This window comes from Suncus etruscus, chromosome 6 (assembly GCF_024139225.1).
Source record: "Suncus etruscus isolate mSunEtr1 chromosome 6, mSunEtr1.pri.cur, whole genome shotgun sequence".
Taxonomy (NCBI): Eukaryota; Metazoa; Chordata; class Mammalia; order Eulipotyphla; family Soricidae; genus Suncus; species Suncus etruscus.
Genome location: NC_064853.1, coordinates 101,996,266 through 102,023,144, shown reverse-complemented (window position 1 = coordinate 102,023,144; position 26,879 = coordinate 101,996,266). Strand labels below are relative to the sequence as shown.

General features: G+C 41.3%; 1 protein-coding gene across 1 annotated transcript in view; it reads left to right on the top strand.

Moving 5' to 3' along the window:
• EPHB1 (EPH receptor B1) overlaps positions 1–26,879 on the top strand; it is a 411,882-nt gene that overhangs the window by 311,451 nt on the left and 73,552 nt on the right. Inside the window, exons 7-10 of the mRNA XM_049775927.1 lie at positions 279–441; positions 4,059–4,167; positions 4,963–5,027; positions 17,040–17,162. Of these exons, the coding sequence (XP_049631884.1) occupies positions 279–441; positions 4,059–4,167; positions 4,963–5,027; positions 17,040–17,162 (460 nt within the window). The remainder of the gene's footprint in view (positions 1–278; positions 442–4,058; positions 4,168–4,962; positions 5,028–17,039; positions 17,163–26,879) is intronic.

Sequence of the window (26,879 nt, the reverse complement as noted above, 5' to 3'; positions counted from 1 at the left end):
TTTCTTTTTCCACATACCTACCAGTACTCAAGTCTTACTTTTGGCTCTATGCTTAGAGATAATATGATCAAGGGACCATATGGGGTGCTAGTATCAGACCCAATTTGACTGCATCAGTCTTACCCACTGTACTATATCACTTTGACCCAAAGGGATGCATTTTTTTCCTATTTCAGACCCCTGGGGATACAAGATGCTGATGAACCTGGGGGCTCAGATGAGTCGATGGGGTGCAGCTACTAGAGTAGCTTGCTGAGTACTTCTCCTTGCTCTTTCAGGAACATAATGAGTTCAACTCTTCCATGGCCAGAAGCCAGACAAACACGGCCCGGATTGATGGCCTGCGACCAGGTATGGTGTACGTGGTACAGGTGCGCGCCCGCACTGTGGCTGGCTATGGCAAGTTCAGCGGCAAGATGTGCTTCCAGACCCTGACAGATGGTAAGGCATGTGAGGACCTGGAACCTGGCCAGGCAAGCAGGGTGGGGATGGGCCTGAAGAAGCTGCCCCAGAGGCTGCAATAACCTAATCTCATCAGATTCCGGGGCAGGCACATCTGTAGTCTGGTCTGTCTCTTTTCTAATAGCCACTGAGTTTGCTACATAGGGTGCACATTCTGAGGACATGTTATATGACCCGACAATGCCCAACAGGGACACCCCCACATTGCTCAGATCCAGAGTGTCCTCCTGCTTTGGGATACGAGTCCAGAAGCCCTATAACTGAACCCTTACTTTCATATATTCTTGTGTTCTTGAGGGCTCTCCTGCCTAATTGTATAATTTAGGTTTCCAGGACAGGAATGGAAGAAACCATAGTTGGGGTCAAGCCCTCCTATGCACCCAATTGCAGGATACTTATAATAGCTTTTCATCTGTAGGTCCTGTTCAGGTATCTCCAGGAAGCTGGCCACTATTTTTCAAACTGTCCCTAGAAATATTCCCACCTGGGAGCTTTACATTTTTGTATTATAATAAGAATTTTAGATAGATATGAGAATCCAGTTTCCCTGTAGCCTACTCACGTATGTATCTGTCCATGATCTACCTCCTACCTTATATTATTTTACTCATTTATGAGCTATTTCCCAATAGTTTTCTGAATCTCAGTCCCTTCATAACCTCTGTTGAAATCCTTTCCTGTCTCCTTTAGTATTGAAATTTTAGAGAAAACAGCCCTTCCTTAAAGACCTGTTTATTGGAGGCCAACTCCTCCCCACTGAGCACTGGCTGGGCTTGGGATATTATAATATTGACTCCTACTATATTTTAAACAATTTAAAATCCATTAGAAACACTTTCAAATCAGATAATTTCATATGAAACCATAATCTTCTTTCCTGGGATGAAATTTTAAGAGAAATCAGCACCCCCGGTGGGTAGCCTAGCATGAGAGGGCTGTGCCGTGGACTGTGCCCTGCTGCCACTTTCTAAGATGCTTCCTCAAGCCTTTTAGTTGCTGATGGGCCCTTACAGAACTGGAGTGCACATTCATTTTGGTGTGAGGCTGAGCTTGAGCGAGAAGGTGGGCCCATTTGTATATGAATAATGCCGTCTGCCTACTTTCCCTTAAAGATTTGATCTCCCTCTTAGCACCTCACTCAATACCTAGATTTATGGCCACTTTGACATTAGGAGGTGCCCAGGATTAAAAGCCCCAAACTCAAAATGCTTTAGGCACTACTCTCCTGGAAATTATGCTAGAGAAATCTAGAAATAATAGATTAATCCCAAGAAGGCTCTTCGTTTTACATTTAGCAGTTAAGTTTTGTGAACCCAAGGGGAGGTGAATGTAAGAGAGTTTTAGTAAGTAGCCAAATTGAGGAGTATTTATCTTACTGGTGGAAGCTCAAAAGTCAGGAATGATTCTGTTCTCTGTGGTGTAAGGTCTGCAGGCAGCATCTCAAGATGAGTGCAAATGGGGTCCTTAATAGCATCAGTATGGTGGAAAGCCCTCTGCAATCCTGCCTAGGCCCTAAAGATGCTTTAGTGGTGACCTTGGTAAGATACAAGGGTCACCCTGGGCCATGATGCTCTTAGCTGCAGTCTGTTAATCCTTATCTTAGCAGCTGAGCTGTTTCTAGCTATCTGTAAATTGAGTTGGTACCTACTTCTCAGATACCCCAGGTGATCTGTAAGTTCCCCGATATTTGGCAAGCAGTCTCTGTGGGTGGAGAAAATTTCAAAGATGGAAGATGTTCTGAAGCCTAGCACTCTGTGGGAATCCGTTTACAAAGAGTGGAGGTCACATTGCTGAATGAAGTTTTAAATTAATAAAAATGTCGTGAGGGACTCTTCATGGTGTTTCGGGGCACTTTTTCCCTAATTAATTTTTGGAAACATATTTTACAAAAGGTGCTCAGCTGAACGTACCTGAAACCATACCTTGCTCTTTGAATTGGATTTCTAGAAAGGGCACTGTGTCTCCAGAATTCCCACCTGCACTCACAGAGCCAGCACTGAGGAATGTAAGAATGATTCTGAGTGTTTAGTAGAATGCAAACACTTCTTCTAGGAATTCAGATTCAGGATAGGAAGAGTAGCCCAGGGTCAAGTGGCACATGAAATAAATTCACCTTTAACAGTTACAATTTACCCGGAGAGATAGCACAGCGGTGTTTGCCTTGCAAGCAGCCGATCCAGGACCAAAGGTGGTTGGTTCAAATCCCGGTGTCCCATATGGTCCCCGTGCCTGCCAGGAGTTATTTCTGAGCAGACAGCCAGAAGTAGCCCCTGAGCACCGCCGGCTGTGGCCCCCCCCCAAAAAAACAAACAAACAAAAAAAAACAGTTACAATTTATAGTTGGGTTTTCTGAGACAAGGTATGGCAAACCACTTACATTACTGTTGCTTGACAAACCAGCTAAGTTTGGGATATCAAAAATCCATTAGCATCACTTTCTGCTCAACAGTATTTGGAGCATGTGATCTGAAATATCATTAAACTATCTAATATTTTGTACCTGGCAACACAAATTATACAGGATAATACAGAGAGATATACAGAGGATATACAGAGAGAGCTTAACCTCTGTGTAGCTGCATCCTGAAAATTGGATAATAGTTTACTTCTTAACTACCAGGACTGGAACAGTGGATAAGGCATACGGCTTGATCTGGATTCAATTCTTGGCACGCCTGAGCACCACCAGTAGAGATTCTTGAGGACAGAGCTAGGAGTGTAGGAGTGAGCTCTGCTTAACAAGCGGGTGCCCCCCCAAATGTTCTTTCTACCAAGTTAAAGAATTCCTACAATCATAACAATAACCAGCAATGTCAGGTGGTTTGTATGGGCCCAGGGAAGAACACTGGTATCTCAGACACTGATAAATCAGACTTCGTGAAATGTGTGTTGTGATTCAGTTCATCTTAACAGAAAGCAGTTAAAAAGAAAGTCAGTTAAAAAGAAGTCTTAACAATGGAGTCAGCAGTGTGAGCTAGTGAATACTTGGTCCAAGATCACAAAGTATGTACATGGGAACACCAGGGCTGACCAGCTCTTGGTGCTGCCACCCATGACCTTTCCATTCTGCAGAACCATAGTCCTGTCCCTCTGCAGCAAAAATCCTGAAGCTGGGATCTGTCAGAGGTCTGTCTGAATTTCTTCTCCACCCTCAGTTCTATATAATGCTGAAGTCTGCTATGTGACCCTTCTGGCTCTGCTGCATTTCAATCACTTTGTGTTTTAGAAGATGCTTCGTGGTGGTTTTTACTTCCCCCTACTGACCCCCCCCATTATTCTTAACCAAAGAAAGTCTGACAGTCCTTGAGAGACTTTTCAAATGAGGAGATGCATTGTGCAATCACCTTCAGGAATGATTGTCATCTGCTTTTAATTTCGAAATTCTGTCTCTATTCTTTTGTTTCTGCTGAGACTGTTGTCATTTGCTTTGGGTGGTTGTGTTTATTTGTGACCAAAGATCACTCTTTCAGACAGGTTTGCACTCTGAAACACAGCCCCATATGCACATAGAAATCTGTAGATCAGGCCTTCAGCCACTTTGTGCCAGCTGGACACAGTGTGGATAAGACAGACACTAATGCCTTTTTCTCACCCAGATGATTACAAGTCTGAGCTGAGGGAGCAGTTGCCCTTGATTGCGGGCTCAGCCGCTGCTGGGGTTGTGTTCGTGGTGTCCTTGGTGGCCATCTCCATCGTCTGCAGCAGGTAGGCCCTCCATCCCTGGTCCCACCTGCTCTCCTGGGGCTCAGGAACCTCCCCCACCCCCATCCACATAAAGCCTCTCCCAGGCTATGGATGACAGTCACATTTAGCCATCTCTATACCTCAATCTACAGACAGGCTAGAATTCTTCAAGCTCTTTATTTTCTCAGTGCTTCCTCTGGTCAAGTCCTTGTTAAAAGATGAGCAAGGCATTGAAGTAACACCATCTATCATCAAGCCTCCTTTGAGCCAAGACTTCAAGCCCCCCCATTCCACCTGTACCCCTTTACTGACAGGATGAGAATTATAAAATTGCCTCTGACTCATAGGAGTCCAGCCCTGTGCCATTCACAGCCTGAAAACTGGTTAGATAGCCAAAGCTCTCAACAGGAGACATTAGGAGGAAAACAACTTTGAAGCACTGAAGAAGGGCAGACCCTGAAGGGCTGTGAATTTTTAATCAGTTGCTGATGCCTTTGGTGGTTCTCCCAGATCTGTGCCAGCACCTGCAGGCAGTAGCACAGTGCATCCTGGGTGCTAAAAGGCATCTTCAGAGACATGATACTAGACTCGCCAGGGCACCAATCTCAGGTTGGTCCTAGGATCCATCCTGCCTGGCCTAGAAAGATCTTGATTTGAAAGCATACCCACAGGGGTGCTCAGGCCAGCAACCTTATCCCAGAAGAAGCCTGGAGTACCCCCTCTACCCCCAGAACACAAGACCTGAACAAACATCCCCAAAGCTGAGGGGTGGATATGTGCACTGGATGAGCAGGTTTCTCTTGCTTGTATCCACAGGAAACGGGCCTACAGTAAGGAGGCTGTGTACAGCGATAAGCTCCAACACTACAGCACCGGCAGAGGTGAGTGGTAGGCAGCTAAGCTGCTGGATTCCAGGCAGGAGCCACTGAACAGAGCAGCTCTCCACTGCAGGCCCTTTGGAGACTGGCCTGCCCAGTGCCAGAACCCCCTCCCACCCAGGACCCCTTAGGTCACCTCTCTCTGCAGCCCACTAGGGAGCCATGGACTGCCTGCTGGTGTCTGCCCATTGTGGGCCCTCATCAGACACCCAGCAGGGAGATTATCTTTTGCAATGATAAACCCATATAGGTAGGACACACAGTGCAGGGAAAAGATTGGGTTTAGCAAGTCAATGAATCCTGAAATCAGACTCAGTGGGGAAAGATGGAGGGTTCTCTATTAACATCTTCTGCCTTATCTTATCCAATTGAGCAGCTGGGGAATGTGTTAACCAAATTCACAGATAAGCCAGAGAACATGAATGTAGAGAATTAAAAAGATAGCAGAGCCCAAGAGGCCAAAGTGTTGGGATATCTCCCAAGTGTTTTCTTTTAAGAAGTGCCTTTAAAAGTTTTTCTCACTCATTATCCAACTCCCTTAAAATTAAAAAATAAAACCCTGATGTAATAATTTTATGACCAAAATTTCTCCTCCTGCAGTAGAAGGCCCTGTATCAAAATTTTCTTTTATCTGTGTAATTATAGTAGTGCAGGATTCGTAAGAGGCCCTCGAGGGCCAGCTGAGCCTCTCCTGCCTCCATTGCCCATGGCTTAAAGCCTGGTGCTGGGCATATTCTTTGTCTCAATTAGTCCTTTTGATTTCCACAGATGCCCTTTAAAATATGCAACCCAATCACATGTGTGAAGCTGTCATGAATCTCTTCTGTAAGCCTCAGTTTCCTAACTCCCCATATGCAATCCCATTTTTCACTCTCTGCTCTACAGTAGTGCTGGAAACAGATTCATTGTTTGCTACATGCTCAGCTGCTCTTCCCTGGGCACAGCTACTAGGAAAGCGATGCACTTGTAGAGCAGAGTTCCCTTCTCTCTCCTGCCCTGTCCAGTTACTTAGGCAGGAGCAGCCTCTTCAGGAATGAGCTCATGTTCCAGCCCAATGAGGGCTGACTCAGCTCTTCTGTACTTCTGGGTTTTTCCTGGGCTTTTTGGTCCAAGAACAAGAACATGCTGATGGATATAGCAAACCAAGCCACTGCTGGTGGGACTGCAGCTCCTTAGTCATTACTAGGAGGATGTGTTGATCTAGGGTTGGGTCAGAGGCACTGAGACAATCCTGCCATCATCAGTACAAACAGGACTGGAGAGAGCAGCCCCTTCTGGAGCCCCATTTACCTGCCTCTCTCTTTTACCCTCTCAGTCACCCTGGGTTTCTCTTTTAACTAAGAGGATCACTATTGTTTTTTTGTTTTGTTGTTTGGGCCACACACAGGAATGCTCATGGGTTACTCCTGGATCACTCAGAAATCACTTCTAGGAATTCTCAGGTACCATAATGGATGTCAGGATCATTGACATGTAAGGCAAGCACCTTACCTGATGTACTATTACTCTAGCCACTTTCTATCTTTCCTTTCCTGCATTCTGTGCCTCATCACAAATTCTACAGATGCTTTTAGGTTGGCTTTTATGGAGGGCAGGAACACCCAGCAGTGCTTAGGAATTACTTCTACACTCAGGGATCATTCCTGGTGGGGCTCAGGAAATCATACGGGATACCAGAATTGAACCCAAGTTGGCTGTATGCAAAGAAAGTACCCTCTTCAAATGGTTTTTATTTTTATTAATAATTTTTATTAATTATTTGCAAATGACCTTAGCTTTCATATTCAGGTGACAAAGATTTAGCTTGTGCCCAAAATTCTCAAGGAATGCTCTGCTACTGTCCCTTCTTTTTGTGGAGTATTTCAGAATTCTCTGAAGGGTCTTTTCTTCTTGCCTTGACTCTGCCTCAGGATTTTGTTATAGCCCCCAGTTAAGAACCCTGTATAGCCCATATCTGATCACCTCTAGACACTGGAGATTTGGAATGTCCAAAGGCAAAGATGGGGTATTGTAGGAAGGAGCTCTTTCTATTAAAGTCATGAAATACTCATTGGCTGAATATAGAGAATCCCTAAGCACCAAGTTACTACAGCTGCAAAAAAAGCTGATAGCCAGTCAGGAACTCAGGATAGTACAGAATTATCCAGGACTAGAGCTCATCATTCTGCCCAACTCTGCCTTCTCTGTGATCTACTTTGCCTTTTAGGAATGTCCAGTCTATGTGCTGATAATTGACCCTGCTATCCAAGCCCAGATGCTGAGATCCTCTTACCTAGTGCTCTAAACCCACAGACTCGTCAGATAAATTGCATTAGTGTCCTTTCTCCTGTGACAACCCTCACTTCCCAGGCAGTGACAACTTGGAAAATTACAGTTTGAGGATACTTAGAGCTGGGGTCCCATGCAAAGAGCATAGAGTTATTCAAGATTTGATGGAGAAAGGTCTAGCTGATAGTGGAATGCTTCCTTCGCACCATACTTCTGGTGACATTTTTCACTCATTTGACTCCGGCAGCTCTCTAGGGGCCTAGAAAAGTTTAGTGACCATGTGAGTCACATGGTTTACAGGTGCTCACTCAGTGTCTTCTGGAGTCCATTCTCTTTCTGGAGGCTCATGATAGCTGCTAATAAGTTATTGGTGAGGAACAGGTAAGGATGGATTCTAGGGGTCTGATAGTACCCTGGATTGCTCTGCAGGAGGCAGATAGGTGAACAATTCCGGACTATACTGTGTGAATTTCTTCTGCTCAGGCCATCCACACTTACGTGCCTCACTTTGGGTTGTACTCAGCCACCTGAATTGCTGAGAGTCTTCTGCTGTTGGATGAACAGAATGACTTTAGTAACCCTCCCCATCTTCCTCTGCAGGTAGGTCAGGGAATTATTGGGATGTTGGTAGCTTCAGCCTGCCACACCCATCCTTTAGCTTATGCAAAAATCTAGGAATATAGAATAGAAGTGCTTTCAAATGGAATTTCTTCTGGAGAATAATAGCATGTGCCCTTAGACATGCTGTCTTATGAATAGACATGAGAACAAACTAAAATTGGGAGATTTGGATTTGGTTGGAATGTCCAGGAGAAATAAAAAGTGCTGGAATGGAGAGCTAAGGGTTTGGTTAAAAGTCCTGGGGTCAGCAGAAGGTGTTAAGGGTTGCTGGATATGAATATAATAGTCTAATACCAGGGAAGGTCAGGAAGATGGTATATATTTTTCAGTTTCTTTGTGCCAGTTACCAGAAAGTCCTGCCTGATGAAAAATTTTCTGGACAGAATGGTTGTGATAGGATACAGTAGCTCTGAAATCTATCAGAAAAGTTCTTGATGCCATTTTGGGAAAATGCTCCTGGTTACTCTGGGGCTTAGGTAATGATGCAGTTGATTCTAGCTGACAGGTAGCTGGTTTCTGGGTGTGGGAAGATGTGTATGGGTAGACAGAGAGGAATGTACATGCCTGGAGAGTAGTTGTGGGCTCTATGAAAGCAGCCCTAACAAAAGCATGTTTGTTGTAACCTCTGAAGATAGAACCAAGATTCAGCTTTGAGAACCAACATAAATGGGGTATGTGCACAAAGTAAAAAGTTGGAAATTATTAATTTTCACCTAAAAAAAAGGGAAGGGACTGAAAGTATAAACATGAGCTTGCAGAGATTTGATGAAGTAAATGAGTTCTGGATATTTAAAACAAAATACAAATGATGATTGGGAACCAACAAGATTATTATGAAAAAGTTATGGGAACATCATCTCATCCACTAAGGTTATGTGTTTAATGAATTCAAGAAGAATTGCAGATGCAGTAAATTTTTATTTTGGCAAAAACATTTGATGATCTCCTAAGGCAAAGCAGATACAGAGCTTGTCTTCATTCTTAGGAAAGTGGGTTAGTGACTCTGTCAGCCTCGAAGGAAGTCACTACACTATGCTAATACTTGTCTAATTCAATCTCCTGTTTGTTTGATTGTGTTTTTTTTTTTAAATTCATGAGTTGGATGCAAACCTAGGGATGCTTATCAAGTTTGTAGGTAACAGTTGGAGAGCATAACTAACACTGTAGAATACAGAATCAAAACTTAAAACTACTAAACAGCTTTGAATGCTAATTTGAAATCTGCAAGATGAAATGTTAGAGGGATAAATCTAGAATTTAGTGTTTAGGTTAAAACAAAAATAAAGCAGTACAAAAACGAGGAGACCTGACTTGCTATACATTTGTGTGAAAGGAAATTTAGTTATTTTATTGACCACATCCTTGATGAGTGATTTAAAGATAATAAACAAACACACATACCCTATACTAATGAGGAATATTATTATTGATAGCCTCCAATTTTGAGAACCTACTGTCTTAAGCATTTTATGTATTTAACATCTAAATGAAAAAGCCTGAGACAACAAACATGTTGTCCTTTAGACTAGCAATAACATGTCTAGAGTGATGTTCTTGATGCTGAGGATCCATTTCAAAAAGATTATTGTTGGACAAACACCTACCCAGAGGGAACAGCCTGCCTAAGGAAAATGCCCAGTCCATCATCAAGCATATGACCATGATGACAGTGGAAGGAGTGTTTTTATTATGGACCAGGAGTGAAAGATCAGAGTAAATAAACTGATTCCATATAAGAGAACTCTACCTCCAAATGTGATGCATTCAACACTGAGGCAGGCTGCTTGGCAGGGAAGTAGTGTTTGTCCTTGGCAGCTTCAAGTAGAGGAGATAGTTCTCAATAAAGGATGTTGTATTTTCATCTGTTCATATTCGTTGAGTATTTTTTCCATTGTCTGATCATTTGGGGGAGGAGGGAGATGGTGGGCATTGGTGGTGGGACTATTGCTCTGGTGAAGGGGTGTGTTCTTTTTATAACTGAAACCAACTACAATCATGTTTTTAATCATGGTGCTCAAATAAAAATATTAAAAAAGGAAGATTAAGACCAACTTTAGATTTCACGATCACTTATCAATATATGAGCCACTAAGTAATGTGATTTTCTGGAGTTCCTTATCCTCAAAATGGGTGTAGTGTATCAGAATCTGCAGAAACTAAATTTTTTTCTATTTCTCTATCATTTATTTTTTACTATAGGTTAGGTTACAGATAAGTTATTTTTAAAATAATTTTTATTGAGACCTATGTGAATTACAAGTCTTTCACAGTTATAATTAAAGAAATTGTATATGTCTAACAAGTTTCCTTATAGATAGAGCTACCCATTGAAGTTTAAATTCTGTTGTAGCCCACTTTTGCTCTTTCTGTGGACTTTCACCTGAATTGATCGCTTAAAGTGGATTTTTTTTTTTACCTCAAATTCTCTTAATCTTAAACCATTCATTAAAATCTTCTCTGAACATCCTTGGCCCCAGAGTATAGCGAGGAGGAAAGAAGGAAAGAAACTGAGTGAAAGTGGAGAAATACAAATATGAAAGGATGGGGACCAGGGGCCAAGAGGTCTCAGGTGCATTGGTGGAGTTAAAAAGAAAAAAAAGGACAGAACTAAATAGCCAAGCCAAAAGCAACAACAATGGAATCAAGAGACCCAAACTTTAACAATCTAAACTTAAAATGGGTCTGCTGTACTGGCAGGCTGGGGATTAGGGAGGTGGTATGGGATGCACTTGGGGAACATTGGTGGAAGGAGATAGACACTAGTAATGTGACTGTCCCTGATTCATTGTATGTCTGAAACCCAACTATGAATGACTTTATAAATCAAGATGTTTCAATAAAATTAAAAATAAAAATAAATTTTAAAAATCTTCTCTGAAAAAATGGATGTTGTTGAGAAGATTCCTGCTTCAAATGGAAGAAGGACTATATTTGACCTGGAAACATCCAATTTCAAGGCTACACCCGATTTTCCTGACTCTGGGAGGTGGCTGTGTTTCAGAACTTTAGTGGACACAGTTCCCATGCACTCTGTCCACAAGCACCTTGGGCACCAGGGTGAAGGTTGGGTGTCCTTGGGGAGGGAGACCATGGAAGTGGGGTGGCCTCTTCTCAAGTATGAGGACCATTAATAACCGAGAATGAGTATAATTGAAGACTTAGGGAAGAGGAGAAAAGGCCCTCTGGGGCAGAAGGTGGCTGAGTTTTAGTGGGTGCTTATTAAATGTCAAATAAATTTAATGAGCTACTGTTGCCCATGTGTCTGCTTCTGGCTCTTAGCCAGAACCCCTAGAAACTGTATTAACTCTTTTAGCTCTGTGTTCATACACTGTTACCTGGAGGCTTAGCCGGACTTCAGTAAACCAGAATCCAGGAACTTTGCTTAGAATGACCTGCCTGTCCTGGTGTTTGATACTCAAAAAGCACAGAGATTTCAAACTCTGAAGTATCTTCAGTAGCAAACAGAATTTTCCTCTACCAGAGTAATAACTGGCTTTCAAAACACATCAACACCCCGATGAGGCACCCAAGTAGAAGGTACAAAAAAAGACCTTCAAATCTTCTGCTTCTTCATTTGGCCTTGCTGCCCACCTCAGGCTACCCTATTGGATTTTTCCTTAAGCTCTAACTGGCAACCATGCCCCCACACTTTAGAGAGAAAAACCTCCCTTCCACTCTCCTATTGACTCTCAGAAGCTGGTAAGGCAAATCTTTTTCTGGTGCCCACTAGCCCTTGCTGGTAAATTTCTCACAATAAACTACCTTACATCAGAAGAACCTTCCTACCTCCCAAAACTGCAGCCACCAGCCGTGTCTTCTGAGAGTTTTCAACCTGCCTTCCTACGTTCTCCCATGCTTCATCTTTGCACTCAGAATCTGATGCCACCTGAAAGCTCTTTACCTGGCTAATAGCACAGCTTGATTCTAGATCTCACTGATTTGATTCTTCTTGTTCTGCCTTTATTCCTCATCTTGAATCGCTGTCCAAGTGCTACCAATTCTTCCAGAAGATTTCTCTTCCTCTTTCACTCTTCTCTTGGTGGCTCTCTAGTTAAAAACTGCCATCTTAAACCTTAATTAAGTCTCAAAGCTAGTTACAGAGCGACCAGCCCCTTCTACGAGAGTACCGCAGCTTGGTGGTTAAAGGAACTCCTCAAGCCCTGCCGTCGGTCACACCCTCCCTGTGATGGGCAGTTGTCAGCTGTGTCTAGGCAAGTTGTCTTTGCCTATATTGGCATTGCAGACCCTCACCAGCTAGTGCATCTATATTACTTTACACTTTCCCCTAACACCATTGGGCTGGTTACATTTCTCACACCAGCAATGGTGGGAATCTCTCTGAGATGGTCTTATGACTCCGAAGCTCCTGATCTATGATGCAGTTCTTGTCCTTGGTTCTGGTTCCTATGGCACTTACAACTTGTTTCCGTGTGGGGGCTACTGATTCTAAACTCTGGTCACTGTCTTCATTGTTTCTCCACTTCCTGAACACTGCACAAACTTCATTTCACCTAACTCGCCAAGAGTCTTTGCATGGATCTGGTTGGGGATTCATTTGGAGCTAAGAGAAGCAAGAGGTGATCAGCGTCGTGAAGCAGAGAGCTGGATGAAATTCTATCCAGGAAATGGATTTTCTCTGCCTAGCCTTGAACAGCTTCTCTCATGCACTTACAGATCTGATGGAAGCTAGATGCACTAGGTGCACCATGATGCCAAAGGCTGTCCTGATCCAGGTTGGGAACAGGACATCACACCTCCCTGCCCAAGGCTCTTTCATCCCACTGGACACAAGAGTTTAGAGGCTCTCCAGAGGTCTGCTGCAAAGTTCCAGACTCTCCAAAAGGAACCCTCCAACTTGCACCTCTGGGGATTTCCTGCCTTCCCTGTACTCAAGTCCTGATTCTGTGCTCAGTACTCAATGCTGATTCTTGGTACTCAACATTGATTTCTTGGTGCTGATTCTGTGTTGTCTGACTGTGCAGTAAGGATCAAAGAGGAATGTTTTATCTTTGCTATTAGCATCCAATCCTCCAATCCTCCACTGTTTAGAACTGACCTTTTCCTAGTCAACTTTTGTTCTGTTTGGAGTCCCTGGTACTTAAAACTATATCTGGCTGACTTTGAGTACACTTGCTGCCATGATCAGCACCCCAGAATCTGTTCCAACCTCTGTACCTAAGAAGAGCAGCCTGATATGCTTGATGTTGGATCTCTGGCTATGTCTGAGGGTTCTTCTTTCTCAAGGATGGCTTAAAGCTATGCAAATAGGTTCTATGTGGCAGCAGTCTTATCTTGCCAAACGGAATATATTTTAAACCTTTGCTCATATTTAATTTAACAAACCTCCCAGGACTCTGGCCCTTTATTGCTGCAAGTAATCCAAACTGAGACCCCAGGTTTAATACCAATGAATTTGACAAAGGACTAACAGTTCTTATATTAGATCTTTAATAGGAATTAGTAAACTGGAAGACAGCAAAATTAAACAATTGTTTTTCCCCATTCACAATTAGAATGTGAATATCCATACATGTTACTACTGATCCAAAGATAATCAATGTTAAAAATAATGAGAAACTGTAAGATACTATAAATATATTCATTTAGCAATAATAATATGAATAGTTGGCAGAACACTATAAAATATCTTTTATTAGAGAGCTAGATTACATCAGATATTATCATTTCTGTCACTAATAATATTTCCCCAACACTCACAATCTGAGAACATTTCCTGAGTCCTGTCTCCAAATGTTTGGCTTTGCCTGACTCTGCAGCTGACTTGAATTCCTTGTTCACTGTCTGGTGATTCATTGCACTAAATACCATTTTCCTGATAATTAAAAACTGCTCACTGGCAAGTGGGAGCAGGAACAGGCTGATGCAGGATTTATGCAGAAACACAAAATGAGCCCAAAGACAAACGACCGGCCCTGCCTCACTGAAGACATTTTTTTCTCATCATCTGCTGGGAGTTGAGAAGGGGAGGCCATAAGCAGGAGCATCTGGGGAAACACATCATTCTAAAATGATGAGGTGCAAACAGGGTGAGCTGTCCAGGGCTGCATACTCAGGTAAATCACCCCAAGTTAGACCATGAGGGTCCCTACGACACCACAGAGGGGTCAGACCAGGAAAATAGCCTAGGTGTATACTCTAGCACGCCTTGACAGAGGGCAAGCACCAGCCCTGGGCCATTTGTTAGATTTGATCAGTGTCCTTTCGTTGATGGAATTGAAATAATCAATTTCAGGAAAAGAAGTTCTTTTGTATGGAAGTGGGATACTCTAAGCTGACTTTGATTCACCCTTTCTGGGCTTCAGTAACAATGAACCTCAGAATGAACCATACTGACCTCAGAATGGTGTAATTGGCATTGTGTTTATGTGTGTGCGTACACACATGCATGCTAAATCTGCAAGGCTGCTAGTAGCAAACCTCTGAATAAACTATGCTTGTGATCAGAGCGAACTTGCTCCCATTTAGTGCACTTAGCTGCACATGATTGACCTAGAGGAACTCTGGCTCCATCCAGAAATGAGCCATCATCCCCTTTGGGGAACAGCTTCTTCCCTGAATGGATTGAGGTCAGTATCTGTAAAGCTCATTAACTCAGAATACTTCCTCGTTCATCCTTATGTACGTCTCTACTTGTAGGCCATTCATTACAACACATTCTAGATTGTTTAATTAGTTTCCATAGAATAGTTCCTATAGGAAAACTGAGCGTACATTGTTCAAAAGCACTTGATCTAAAATAACAAGGTAGTTATTTTTAAAATGACTTCTATCACCCTAAGCAGTTTATAACTCAGGCCCCACTGCCCACATTTGTTTTTTGCCTTCCCTTAATAATCCGAGAGCACTTTGTTGGCAATGAAATATCTCTGAGTCCCTCAGGCACTGACCTGGATGTGTCACCTGTAGTAGCTTCTCTGATATCTCAGCCACCAGGGAAGGAATGCGCAACAGCTCTCATGGGCAGAGGAAAATCTAATTGGCAGTGAGGTTTGGAGTCTTGCCACAGCACATGGCCAGTGAGAGGCTTTGGGATTCTGACCTCACTGATGCCCTCTCAGCATCTGGTTTCTCAACCTTTTCTTTGCCTAGAACCTGAAGGAAGCCGCAGATGGTTAAAATGGGCCCTTTCATTTGGCAAACTCAACTCTGCCTATCTCTGTCTCCTACCTGCCTCTTGTCCATACTTTCTTCTGCAGTATCTGCATTTCTTCACCTAGAACCTAGCCACTAAACACCGTTTTGCTCCTACCTGCAGATCAGACCACACAGTTGCCAGTTCTCAACCAAAGGTGATGCACTGTGGTTGACTTTACAGCTCCCACTCCCTGGGTGGGTTAAGTTTGGGGCTTCCTATGGCTTCCCTGAACTTCCCAGGCTCTGATCATTTACCCACTAGGGATTTGGAGAGAAGGTTTGAGATCATCCCCTAAGTAAGCTAGTAGTTTCAGAAACCATATCTCTATGGCAGCTTTTAAGTGACCTAAAGTCATATGGCTTAGAGATGCTGCTACATTTTCATTAGACATTTTTAACAAGCTGGCTTTCATTCCCATACTTACTTCTGACTTATTAATGCCTTCTCTTTCTCTTCTTCCCTCTCTCCATTACTCCCAAAATATCACAAGTTTTAATCACCAGATTCCAAAGTTGATATCATCCCAAATCTCTTAGGAACATTCTAGAATATTTCTTGAATATTTAATAGTGTTGGCTATTCTAAAAGTAAGGCATTAAATCTGATTTGACTGAATTAATTTGCTATTTATTTTATGACTGAGAATACTCTATCTTTTAGGGGAAAAATGTTTTTTTTTTCTAGGCAAGATCCTGGCTTTCCCATTTAATTTTTTGTGCCTTCCTTTTTCCTTGAATTGCCTCCAGCACTGCCATTTTGAGCCTGTACTAGTGACCAAGGCAATGCTAATTTGAAGGATTTTGAGATTTGAGGGAGAAAAAGTGTCAAATTTTGCTTGTTGTTAAAACTATGGGATACAGCAGTGATATGTGGCACTGGGAGAACAGAAATTAGTGCTCTGAGTATGGCTTCTTCATGGCATGGAGCCTTGCATGCCTACCTGCCATTTGCTCTATTGGTCAGGATGCACAAAGGGGCAACAGTGGGACTTTCCTGTTCCTCTTCAGGGGGAAACACCCCATAGTTGGCTTTGGAAGCCTCATCTGTCATTACACTGCCACCATGGAAACAGTTTCTACACTTTGTGAAATGACACATCAAATATGTTGAAAAATGATATTTGAAGGAAAACATTTGTTTCATGGGTTCCATTTACTTTTTTGTCCCTTCTCCACTTCTTGAATGGATTTTTTGCTACCATGACAATTGTCTATTCCACCCTCATACACATCTATTTATCTTGCCCCTGGAAACATCAGTGACAAATTCAATATTTCATTCTGCATTTATTAATTTCAGTTCACCCTTTATTTTTTCCATACTTTGATGTGTCTAAAGACATAGTGGCTTCAATTGCCATTTGTTTTCTATGCCACTTCATTTTTTTCTATGTCTCTTTTTCTCCCTTTCTCTGTTCATATTTCCCAAGTTTTTCTCTTCTGTATACATTCTTATCCCCTCTGTCTTGAGGTTTTTCTAATAACAACTTCTTTCTTTAAAAAAAAAAAAGTCTACCCTCATTTCTCTTCTAGCTCTGGACACAGCCGTCAATTATAACCTTAACAGTGGCCTCCACTCAGGAAAGTTGTCAAGTTGATAAATATTGATATCTACCCTACCATTTACCACCACTTTTCTGCTAATGCATTTGGTTGGCATCAATCAGCTTCTTTGCCTTCTGTGAGCGCCTGGTGTGGGAACTGGTCCCGATCTGTCATTTATAAGCAATCTGTTCCACATTTCATCAAGAGCTCAGAAAGAAAAGAGAATATGGAGGAGAAGTAGAGGACAGAGAAGCGGGCTAGCATAGCCACAAGGGAAAAGGGATAGGGAGACCCAACAAGTTAAAAAGCCAGATTGGTATTAGGAGACCCACACCTCTAACATCTCCTTTCTGGAACATCAACAATGTTAATGACCATTATGTGTGTTCTCATTGGGATGTTAACCTGCTTATCTCCCTGATTAAGGCTCCCCGGGGATGAAGATCTACATTGACCCCTTCACTTATGAAGACCCCAATGAAGCTGTCCGGGAATTTGCCAAGGAAATTGATGTATCTTTTGTGAAAATTGAAGAGGTCATCGGAGCAGGTATGGCTCTCCCATCCTTCACTCTATTTCTGTTTTCTTTGTTCTCTTTGTGTCCAAACATCCTCTTCCTGCCTCACACTAGCACAAAAAGCCAAGCTATAAGGAAAAAAGACTCTACCATCTTTTTCCTCAGGAGATGCATTGAAACCAAGTACAATTTGGGGACCTTGATTATTGTGGCTAAACCACATTGCTAAAGCATTGTGTTTGCCAAGAGTCCTCATAGTTTTAGAAAATCCAAAAGTAGTTCTGGAAATGGACTACCAAGTACATATAGAGAAACCAAGTGTGCTCAAATGAGAAGACTGAAAAAAATAGAGATTTAGAAGTCAATGTAGTAGTATCTTACAGATTATAGTATTGCCATGGCTTTGAGACAAGATTTCTTCCCCTACATTGAGTTTTGCTTTTCCTTCATACACACATTTGGAGCTAGAGCATCAGAATTGAAGAGGGATCACTTTACAGAAGAGAGCACATCCATGGCTATATTTCTATAAAAGAGTTCTGATATGAATGCAACATATGGCACATTACCCTCCCAAGAACAGAAAATGTGAGCTCTCTTCTGTCTTCTTGTATCAAAATAGCAAGTCACCCCAGCAGAGAATTAATTAATTGCCTGAGGTGCTCACAGGAGCATTTAAGTAAATATTGATCTAGAATATTCATCTTTTATTAATGGATTGATCGTTGAGTCAGTTATAGCACAGACTAGTCTTACTAAGTAAATGAGTGAAGTAACACTAAATATCATTCCTTTTAGGAGTTCTCTTTCTGAATCTTTTCACCTGATCTTTAAGTCTTCTTTAAGGATGTGTTTGTGCTGAGTCCTCCTCTTTCCTGCTTTTCTTTCTTCTGTGATTTTTGTCTTTCTTTGTTTTGTCTGTTTCAGTTCTTATTAGTCATTGTTCAAGGTTTCCTCTGTCTTGTTCATCTCAATATTTGAAGAGCCACAAGATTTCTCCTTTCTTGTAATATTTTAACTGAATAAAAGATGTTTGGTCAAAGTCTTAGAGACAGCCTCTTCATATATTACCTTTCAGAGGAAAGTCGCCGCCTTCCCTTCACTGCTTCTCTTAATGCACTGAGAGGTCAAAAAGCCATCTGTGAAATTGAAAGTCACATCTGAAAGCTTGCCCCATTAGGCCACACATTTTCATGCTCTGGTTTCCCTCTTAAAGAGCTCCAGCCCCTTGGCGCCACTGGGGTGAACACTGCACACTACCTGCCAGGACACAGCATGAGTTTCAGTTGCGGAATCATAATCTGATCCACACGAGTATATACATATTTCCCATTGACTTTCATTAAATATGTTGCCGAACCACGACTTTCACTTCTGTGCTGGTAATTTTCTCTTCCTCTTTAGATGCTGACATATTTAAGGCTCATGCCTTGGAAGACTGGAGACCAGATAAATTGGATTACTCTTAGGATTTCTCTCATAGACCTGGAAGCAGGTTGGGGAGATGGTCTCTCAGTGCAGCATTCATTTTTTCACATAATTCATAGCTGTTATGGCACTTGTTAATGGTGCTGGTGCCATTAATGGTGTTATTTATGAGAGATGCCAGAATCAGGCTTTCCAGATGGCACTGCTTCCCAGAGAGCACATATCAAGCTCCCTTCTCATCCTGGTATAAAAAGGATCCTTCTCACTTTAGGAGCATGCCCACATGTTGGGGTGATCCCACCAATTGCTGACATCCAAAAAAGGACCAATGGCTCGGCTCTGTCTTTTATCTCCCACTTTTGTTCAGCTTTTCCTAAGGCTGCCTGGTTTGGGCACTCTGCTCAAAGGTATGTCCTCTCTATGACTCACATGGTGCTCAATGGGATTGAGAAATTTAGCAGATTTACAACAGCATAGCATGCACAGCTCTTCTGACCACACTCTAGAGACACCTTGTCATTCAGAAATCCCAAACTGAGCCTCGTGGCTCTAAACTCACTTTGGAAACTTAATGCAATTCTCACAGAAGATACTTTTGGCCAGAATCATTTTTCCTCCAGTTCTTTGTATCCTGTGCTTCCACTCGTATTTCCTCCATAGCTTGCCTCACAGACACCGACTTCTCTTTGTGCTTAATGATCATTTGTGACATTGAGTGGAAGTTCACACAGTAATTTAATGATGTAAGATTCATTACTTGAGAGAGTTCAGTATTAATATGTATTTAACAAATATAAGCCATTGTTTCAATAGCATGAGGTGTATTGGCCCTTTTTTTCTTTGTTACTTGGCATAGTGGGCAGGTGACCATAATTTAGTTGTAAAATGGTAATGAAAAATAAAAAGAAAAATTTAATGACTTACTATTTTTATAATAGTTTTTTTCAAAGTTTTACACTTTTTGTTTATTTGAGGGCCACTCTTGGCAGTTCTCAGGGCTTAATTTTGCTTCTGTGCTCAGGGATCACTATTGGTGGAGTTTAGGGAACAACACGTGGTGCTGGGGATTGAACCTGGGTCAACCACATACAAAGACAGTGCCCTACCTGCTATATTATCTCTTTGAACTCTGTTTTATTGATTTTATTATTGTTGTTCTTCTCTAACAGTTACATTGGCGTGAAATAATTTATAAAATAGTAATAAAGTCACAATTGAAATTGAAAAGAAAAGAAAAGAAAAATTTAATATTAAGTCTGGAGTATCATGTCTAGAGTCCCAGAGCTACCCTCTGAGTTTTATTCATAGGACATGGCACTCTATTTCTGAGCAGGTGGATGACTGGAAGGAGGTTGCAATGAGATAAGCATGATAAGTGCTGTGTTTTGATTAGACAAGAAGAAGATGATGAGAAAGGGTAAGATCTTTGAGGCATGGGAATCCGTTACCAGCTTTTTCTTGGAAATATATTTGAGATGACTGATAATGGGATAGGGGATAAGGGGAAGACTGCTTATTTACTTATTTATTCAAGTACATAAACCTACCTAAGTAGGTCTAGATCTAAACATAGTAAATGGAGGAACTGGAGTTTACTGGAAAAGGTATCATGGAAGTTGTTACTAGAAAGGAGGCTCATTCCAAACCCCTTTGCAGGGAGATGAAGGCTAAGTGGTCTTCGGGGCATGGGAAAGCAACCATACTACAATAAAGTAAAGGCCAATAGAGGAAAATTTGGAAACTACAATGTTGAAGCTAATTGTGTTAACTGCCAAAGTTTCTTTCGAAGTTTTGGAGATAACAAACATAAGAATAAAAATAAATGACTATGAGATTGGTGAGATACTTTCCAAGAAAGTGAAGTCAAACAAACTCATTAATAATTGTGCAATTATTCATTTCTAGCCCATTGCCCACCCCAGGTTCCATGCATGTGAGAGAATGCAAGCATTTTGTTACCACTAACCATGCCAGAACTAAGGTGCAGCACTCAAATGATTAGTTAAGCATTTGGTTAAAAGAAAATATGTTATTGTGGGGAAAGCATACAGGAACCAAACATCAGAAATGAGGAAGGGTTTGAATAGTGAATAGATGTGGAGTGGGATGGTGAGTCACCAGAATTCTGAAAGCTGTACATTTATGAGGAAAAGCTGAATTTTCTTTTGTACCTTGTAAATGATGGGAATCATTGTAATCTTTTTCAGAGACTACCTGCTTTCATTGGATAATAACATATTAATGTGATCATGAGTCTGACTAACAGGAATTAATTCGTAGTCAATGCCAGTGCCTTTATGAATTCTGATCTGTATGATCAATAGACTCACTCATAGTATAAACTGGGGCTGCCATGTATGAAGGCATGAATGTGATTCAGAGAGTGTGCAGTTGTGCAATATGTTTGGCCACTCAGAGCATGATTCTCAAGCGCATATAAATGGAGATAGAGATGTTACTCTGAAGATGTCATCTAGAAGAAGAAATGCCTATGAGATTTTAATTAATAAATACCCTCTCTTCTGAATCCAGCAGCTGCTGATATGGCATGTTTACAGATAGTTTATTGAAAGAAAGAAGGAAGCTTTCATTCAGTATGATTGCTGCGTGAGGAGTACGGAGAAGGAGCATGTGCTGCTGAAAGATGGGAGTAGAGCCAGCAAGACTTCCCACTCTGTCTTAACAAAACAGGATGGCTTCCCCCAACTGAAGCAGGACCATCTCAGGGAGGGGTTTTAGAAAAGAAAGTAGAATAGATGTTTTCAGCAATCATAGTGAAAATATCTGGCAGATATTAAACACAAAATACAGACTTTACAAGCATTGTCTCAGTTAGCCCTCATTACGGTCCATGAATTAGTTTATGTCTCTGTGTTTAAACAGGCAAGGAAATAAATATAAAAAAACAACCTACAAAAAGGTTGAATTAATGATAGAGCAAGAATTCAATCATAATATGGATATGTCCCAAAAACTAAGTAATAATCATTGAAACTCAACATGGCAGAATTGGGTCTGGTGGCATACACTCAGACTACTGTTACTTTCGCTGCTGTTCTGAAAGAAGGCAGATAAGTGTTTAGGGCTATAGATTCTTATAGTAAACTCTTGTCTAATAGTTTGCAATGCCCAAATTTCTTTTCTGAGAATAGAGAGATGGTCATAGAATTCAGTTTGCCCATATGGTAGTACTACAAAAATCAGCCTATATTCTGTGGGAAGATCACCTTTTATCTACAGTACCTATATTCTGTATCCCCTCTTTTCATATGATCACATATCTTATCTTGAGAAGTACATAAACAAGGAGCAAGATATTTAGCAATTTATTTGCTTATATTATACTTAGACTTGCTTAGATTATGAAAATAATAATATTTAGATGAGTCTGATCATTGCAAAATGTTCATCTATGTTAGGTCTTGTGAACATTACAGCTGTTAAGTAAATTCCATTTCATCTGCCAACTCTAATAACCCACTAATGGATGCCTGGGGAACTCTGCTTAGAAGGACTGGAGCTGGGATCCATTTGTAATGTCTGACATGGGCATAGGGTCAGCAGAGAGTGGAACCTGCCATGTTTACTTACCTTGCACAGGCGAGTGTAATAAAACTTGCTAGAAATCATATCTTAAAACCTAGCTTAAACATATTTTTTACAGTTCCTTTTCAAGGTGAAGATTGAATTAGTAACTAGAAGCTCTACTTTCCTTTGTTTTCTCCCCAGGGCAGTTTATGACTTCAAATGTTTCTTTAAAAAAAAAAAAAAGGAAAGAAAAGAGTGCAATTGTGTCATTTCTCGCTGCACATAGCCAAGAGCTGCAGCTGGAAAAACCTGCTGGCAGGTTGGGTGTTTCATTTTCAAAAATTGAAAATTCCTTTCTTGTGATTTTATAGAATAGTTGAAGCATTTAACATTGCCACACCACTTTTTTCTCCCTTCCTCATTTTGTCAAGGAAGCCAGGAAAGAGAAACTGGCAAGGAATGGAAGTTTGTAAGGAATTAATTCAACAGCTGTCTATGAGGAAAGTCACAGGAGCTAAATCCTCAACTGACAGCCTTGAAGACCTAGTTCTCAAACCTGAATTGACATTGCAACCACCTGAAGGCATTTCAGCCCAAGCCCTAGGATGACATCCCCACACACAACTACTGAGCCCAGAATTCAGTGAAATAGTTGAGGCTACAAAATCTGCATTTTCTAATAAGTTCCTAGGGGATCTTACTACCCTCAGATAGGAAACAAACTTTGAGAACTATTGCCAGGAGAAAATGGCTACCAAGCCAGAATGATGCTGGTGCAGGAGTTACAGATGACCCGAGGTTAGCTGTAAAGATGCATACCTATCCAAGAGCAGTCTGTCCAAAATTCAGCAGAAGCAATGACAGTCAGTCAAGAATGGGCATAAAATCAGCCACAATCCTATTGTTTCCTAGAAGTAGAGGTTTGAAATATAATACCAACGCTATTTATATAGAGATTTGGGATCATTAAAAATAAAAACCTAAGAAAGAAGTCTGTGGCTATGAGTTGTGACTCATGCAAAAGAACATCTTTAGCATTCAGAATATATAGCAGCAAATCAAAGCACTACAGACCTCAAATTTGGGCTTTAAGGCATCTGTTTGTTACTAACAACAGCCATGAGTATATCAACACCCACTCCCTATAGACCATAGGGATACTAGAACAGCATTTCTCAGCTACTTTCCTTTTGTGGTCCCCCCTTTTTGAATTTGTTACTTCCATTGGCTCTCCATCCTATGTCCCTAGCCACATGCCATGAGCCTCCATTTATGACTCAGGGGTCTCAAACTCAATTTACCTGTGGGCTGCAGGAGGCAAAGTCGGGGTGATCCTTGAGTGCAAAGTCAGTAGTAAGCCTTGAACATTGGGGGGGGGTGTGTGACCCAAACAACTAAAACAAAACAAAACAAAAAAAGATTCCTCTAGGGCAGGGCCACAAAATGTTGTACGGAGGGCCGCAAATGGCCCGCGGGCCGCAAGTTTGAGACCTCTGAATGTGATGGCTCCCTTGAAATATCACAGGAGCCTATAAGATTGAAAGGTAAAAAGTGATTATGCTAAAGGACCAGGATTCTCAGACTTCAATTTCTTGGACTCACCTGAGGCCTTCCATGTTCAGACTCCTGATGAGGTCTCCCCACAATTCCTAGCAAAATCCTGATGCCTTGGATCAACCTCTTCCACATCCTCCTAAGTACCTCAGAAAGTTTCTTTTTCCTTCTTTTTTCCTGCAACACTCTTCCCTCCAATCCCAAACTCCTAATTCACACTATCTACTCTTGGCTTATATTTTTAGAATCATCAACAAGTACTTTGCATGTGCCTCCAGGTTTTGTAGGTTGTGAAGTGCTTCTTAGACAGCTCCTCATTAGAGGTGATCAGTGCTCTGTGTTGTGTTGAATGAAAGGAGAGCTGAAAGATTAGAGAGGTAAAGAAGCTACCAGAGTTCTCAGAGTCTAAAAGGAAAAGAGAGAAACAGAGGCAGAGAAAGAGTGAGGAAGAAAAGAGAGAGGGAGAAAAATGTCTGCAATTGAGGCAGGCAGGGGAGAGAAAATGGAGAGGGTGGAGGAAAATTGGGACATTGGTGGCAGGAAATGTGCACTGATGAAGGGATGGGTGTTGGGCATTATATGGCTGAAACAATCATGAACAACTGTATCTCATGGTGATTTAATTAATAATTTATTTTATTAAAAAAAAAACAGAGTCCATTGTATGGGGTGGGAATAGGGCCAGGCTGGTACTTGGTGCCTTTTGCCCCATTCTGGCTCAGAGGTGCCCCCAACTGCAGTGGGGCCACCAAATTACAGGGTGAAGCACAGTCTTTCAATGAGGACTGTGAATTAAGTGGCTTTCTTTGTAGTTGGTGCTTTGGAAACCTCTGTGCTTGGAAAATAAGAAAAATCATTTCTTTGCTCACGTGGAACAGGAGTTATTTTTATAGAACCACTATTCTTTTAAGCCACTGCTTTCCAGTAATTGCAGAGCAGATTTCTGAGACTAGTAACACCACTATGTGGTAAGCATACAAAGCTAGTCTCTTCCCACACAAGAAGTGCACTTAAAAAAAAAACCACTATTTTTCTCCGTAAGTTTTAGGTTCTTGACAAAACTGAGTATAAGGAGAAAGGTTTTCCATTTAGCTCTGCCCTCATGTGCACATTTCCTCATAATTACCATGCAACACCAACTAGGACATTTGTCATAGTAGATGACCCTGCATTGACACATCATTATCACTCTAGTTCATGCTTACCTTCAGGTTCCCTCGGAGTCCAGTACACTGTAAGTGTTAGGGACAAAGAATAATACCTAGCAAGAACCTGCCACTTAGAATTGTATAGAGCATCTTTACTGCTCTTAAATCCTCAGTAGAACATGTTATTTATTTCATAATTTTTAAAGCTCATAAGACCCCCATAGAGAATGTAATTTAAAGCTGAAATCTTAGAAACAATGCACTAATCAACCTCAGAGATTTAATGGAATAACATTGGTCAATGAGGAAAGCAATGTAATCCACAGCATTCTATGTATTGTATTTCACCAAATAAAAGTAATAGAATTTACACCATTTATTTATTTATTTTGAAAACATAGTGGGATATAATCATTATGTGAAACTTAAACCCTTTTACTTGTGCCAGGATTACTTAAAAAAAAACACAGGGTGTGACAATTACGTGGTAGCAATAATTATGTTTTGAAATATAGTACATAGAGCTTTTCTCAGCCACAATCTGTTTCTTTCCCTTTTGTTCTTTATTTCCATTTACATCTACCAACCCCACATTTGGCATCTGACCCTGCAGCACGAGGTAGCTTTCTATAGCATCAAAGATGTTAAGAAAATTCTATGCATTTCAGGACTTCTTGCAGTCAGAAATTTAATGAAAGATGCTTGATTATAGAAACTCAGTCTCGGCTGCACACATTAGAACACATGTGCATCCAGGTCAGGTTTCATGGGCCTCAGTTTTTAGGAGGATTCATGCATAGTTAATGCTTTGGTATCACTATATTGAAAGTCTTAATACATTTTGAATTAAGGGGTTTTGTTTTCTTTGTTTTGTACCAAGGCCTACAGATTAGGTAGCTGATGACAAGCAGCTTTTAAATTTGCTTAAAACTACTCTCAGATCAACTAGTCATTGTGGAGTGAGACCCAGCCTTTGCTTTTGTAATAGTTCCCCAAGAATGGAACATGTATGTGTTTATGTGTGTGTGTGGGGTGGATATCAGACTCACTAGCGTGTTTTCCCAAACTCTGCACTCTGATGTGTAGAAATCTATCAGTATTCTGGTTCTTCCAGACAGGAATTTTGATGACTCTGACACCTGTCTGTGAGACTGTTACAGAGGGCTGGCTTTTCCCTAGAACTGGAATTGCTATGGTAGGGACTACATGTGAGTGATTAGACCTGCACAGTACAGGTACTGTAGACCTGCAAGATGGTGGCTCCAGAGCCTTCAGCCCTGTTCTCTGTAGCACTAGGTTGTTGATAAAACAGGAAAATGTCAGGGAAAGGGTGAAAAACTACCCTAATTCTGACTCACTACTCTGAGGCAAGGGCATGTTTTCTTTGTGCCTCAATTTCCTTGTAAATGAACTTGTAAATACTGGGAGAGTATTTGCTCAACTATGAGGATGGTGTGAGAATTCAGTAAAATAAGCTTGCCTAGAGCCTACCATATAGTACCTGCCAAATAGTGGGTGGTCAATAAGCATTAATGTTTTACTTCCTCCTTTACTTTAAGCTTGCAAATTCTATCTGCAAGAAAATAGGACTCATTATTATGATGATAGCAAGGAAGGAAAGTTAACTTATATTTGATTTGTATACTTATCAAATATGCAATTTATAATCAGTTAGCTCATGATTATTGAATACTTCTAGTCAAGATAATGGGCACATATAGACATGCCTATCAGTATACATTCATGCATGAGTACATGCATAGACACATAAATATATGCACACACTATACATATTATATATATATGCACATAATAGGCCCCTGTTAATCAGTAGTTTCCTTTGTATTTTACTCATTTAGATTATCGTAACAATTAAGTTTTGGTTTCAGGGCCATACCCGGTAGTGCTCAGGGGTTACTCCTGGCTCTGCACTCAGAAATTGCTCCTGGCAGGCTCTGGGGACCATATGGGATGCCAAAGATCAAACCTGGGTCCATCGCGGGCTGGCCATGTGCAAGGCAAATACCCTACCACTGTGCTATTGCTCTAACATTTTATTGTAACAATTGAAACAACATATATTATCCCTAC